The 2,385-nt window shown below is 33.8% G+C and overlaps 1 protein-coding gene across 3 annotated transcripts in view; it reads right to left on the bottom strand.

The window, feature by feature from the left end:
• Positions 1 to 429: 429 nt before the first annotated feature.
• The window catches only part of CWC22 (CWC22 spliceosome associated protein homolog), a 69,082-nt gene continuing 67,126 nt past the window's right edge, over positions 430 to 2,385 (bottom strand). Inside the window, exon 19 of one of the 3 annotated variants that reach the window (XM_023730516.1) lies at positions 430 to 2,066. In XM_023730516.1, coding sequence (XP_023586284.1) covers positions 1,480 to 2,066 — 587 coding nt within the window. In that variant the 3' untranslated portion in view covers positions 430 to 1,479. The remainder of the gene's footprint in view (positions 2,067 to 2,385) is intronic. The other 2 variants (XM_023730517.1, XM_004375460.2) reach the window with 2 other exon arrangements.

The following is a 2,385-nucleotide window of genomic DNA, read 5'->3' as shown; positions in this document are numbered from 1 at the left end:
AGGGCTCCTTGTCTATGATACCCATTGCGGCTGAGTCGATTATGACTCATAGAGATCCTGATAGTCTTTTCTAATGGTATCACCGTTTAACTGCCCCAGGGGAAAACACAAGTAAGAACCTTTCCAAGTTGCCACACAGTTAATACTTTTTTTTTGGGGGGGGGTGGGAGGGCAACGTTTTTTATTTACATGGACGTTATTGTTAATTATACACAGGATTTTAAACAAGAAACATAGAAAACATGTTGTGTTAGAGTATGCTTGCTGTTGTTGTCAAGTGTTTTCGAGTCGATTCTGACTGATAGCAACCCTATAGGACAGAGTAGAACTACCCCATAGGGTTTCCAAGGAGTGGCTGGTGGGTTTGAACTGCCAACCTTTCGGTTAGCAGCTGAGCTCTTAACGACTACGCCACCAGGGCTCCAGAGTATGCTTAAGAGCCAAATATGAGGATGGTGGTCTCCCTATTCTTGAACCCAGACATTGACTAAAATGGATTTTATGTACTTTTAAAATGAGCAAGCACAATAAGTCTATCTAATATGTAAGGTTAAATATCTGTCAGAAAATCTAAGATCTCAGAGGCAACATTTTTATTTCAAATGTAATAAATATTATGGTCACATATTAATTACTGAGAGTTACAACGGTGGAAACCTTTAAAAATTCTTATTAAAAACTGGAATTATTTCACACTTAGGCTGTACACATTTTTCATGACTATATCTTTTCCAATAACCTATTAATCCATATTAAAAATTAAATACACATTAATTCACCAAAAGTGATAAAACCTCAAGGATGAGAAAAAGCACTAATCACAAAGAATTTCAATTAAATGTTATCTAGCAGTCCAGAAATGTTACTGACTGAAATTCTAATTATAAACAATATAGCTGTGCATCTTTTTAAAGACGATATACACCTAGCTTCACTGCAATACTTGTGAGAAAAACTGCACATGCCTCTTTTTTTCAAGACATAATATGAAACTTGCAATAAACCCTCTACTGTAAAAAAAAATAGGCTCATAACTAACATCTCATTAACAAACCAAAAACGTTAAACTGAACTGGTTCAATTACTTTGGTCTTCAGTTACAAATAAAAAGCCATTAATAATTCATCAGCAGCTGTATGAACAGTAGTACTGTAAACAACTGGAAACATTATTATGAGAAGAAAATGTTCTGTCAATGAAAAAAATCACTGATTCAATGAGCATTTGATCATTTTATTTACAAAATATAAGTAAGTCTTACATCACTCTCTGGAGAAACTTTTCCCTTCAAATAAGTTTATGTGGAGGGGCTTGAGATGTACCAATTATAAAATGTGGTGAAATGAAAACATTTTTTAAATGTACAAATACAAACCAGTACTTTATACAAGAATTCTCTATAAAGTTCGTCAATCAATGTAAAAAATATTTTGTTTCAACTGAATGTAAGGCATGTTCAGTTTGTATTATTTTGTAAAATTATTTTTGCTTTGTTGGAGACTTTTCTCTTCGCCGGTCCTGATTTTTCTCTGGTTCTCTGGATTGTTCAGAGTAGCTGCTCGATTTTTCCCATCGTCTCTCAGCACCATTCTGATACCTGTTGTCATCGCTTCTAGAGCCTGAATGTTTGCTATTTTTTTCCCTTGACTTTGATCTCCCTTTTCTTCTGAAATTTTCACTATCCTTAGTTCGGTGTCTGTGCTTCTCATTTTCAGAGAAAGAATTTCTCCTCTCTTCTCTTTTCTTTTTGGGATCACTATGCTTATTTTCCAAATCTATGTACATTTCTTGGTCTCTGTCATTTGCAACCCTACTGTAACTATCTCGTTCAGAAGGAACACCTCTGTCTGAAGTGTATTTTGTAGTGGCCTCTCTCCGATTTGGATCTCTTGAATTTTGATCTCTATGTTTTTCTGACCTCCTTTCTCTCTCAGTCCTTGTTTCCTGGTGCCTCTGTTCTGGTCTTCTTTCTTCTTGCTTTCTATCATTTGTTTGTTGTTTCCTAATCAATTTATCTACTTCTTTACTTCTGGTCTTCCCTTGTGCCTTCTTTCTTATATTTTTAGCTGTGCATATAAAATAAAATATAGTTAGCTTTTATTTTAATGTTAATTTAATAAATCACATTTATTGATACATTATGAGTTTACTAACTCAAACTGGATACAAAGCCAAATTGATTGGACATTTTACAAAATGCCTGATTTTTAAGAATATACAATATTTCAACATTAGTTATCAAAGTACTATTCTGACCCTTAGACTCAAGACAGTGAACAAAAACTTTTATAGCAAACATTGTAACATTTTTTTATGGAAGTAACTCGAATGGTACATTTACACTTACAAATGTTATCCAAAAATGGAAATTCCAGTTCATGTGCA

This window comes from Trichechus manatus, unplaced genomic scaffold (assembly GCF_000243295.1).
Source record: "Trichechus manatus latirostris isolate Lorelei unplaced genomic scaffold, TriManLat1.0 scaffold00037, whole genome shotgun sequence".
NCBI lineage: Eukaryota > Metazoa > Chordata > Mammalia > Sirenia > Trichechidae > Trichechus > Trichechus manatus.
Note: the sequence above shows the minus strand (reverse complement) of the source record. Positions and strands in the feature narration are given on the sequence as shown.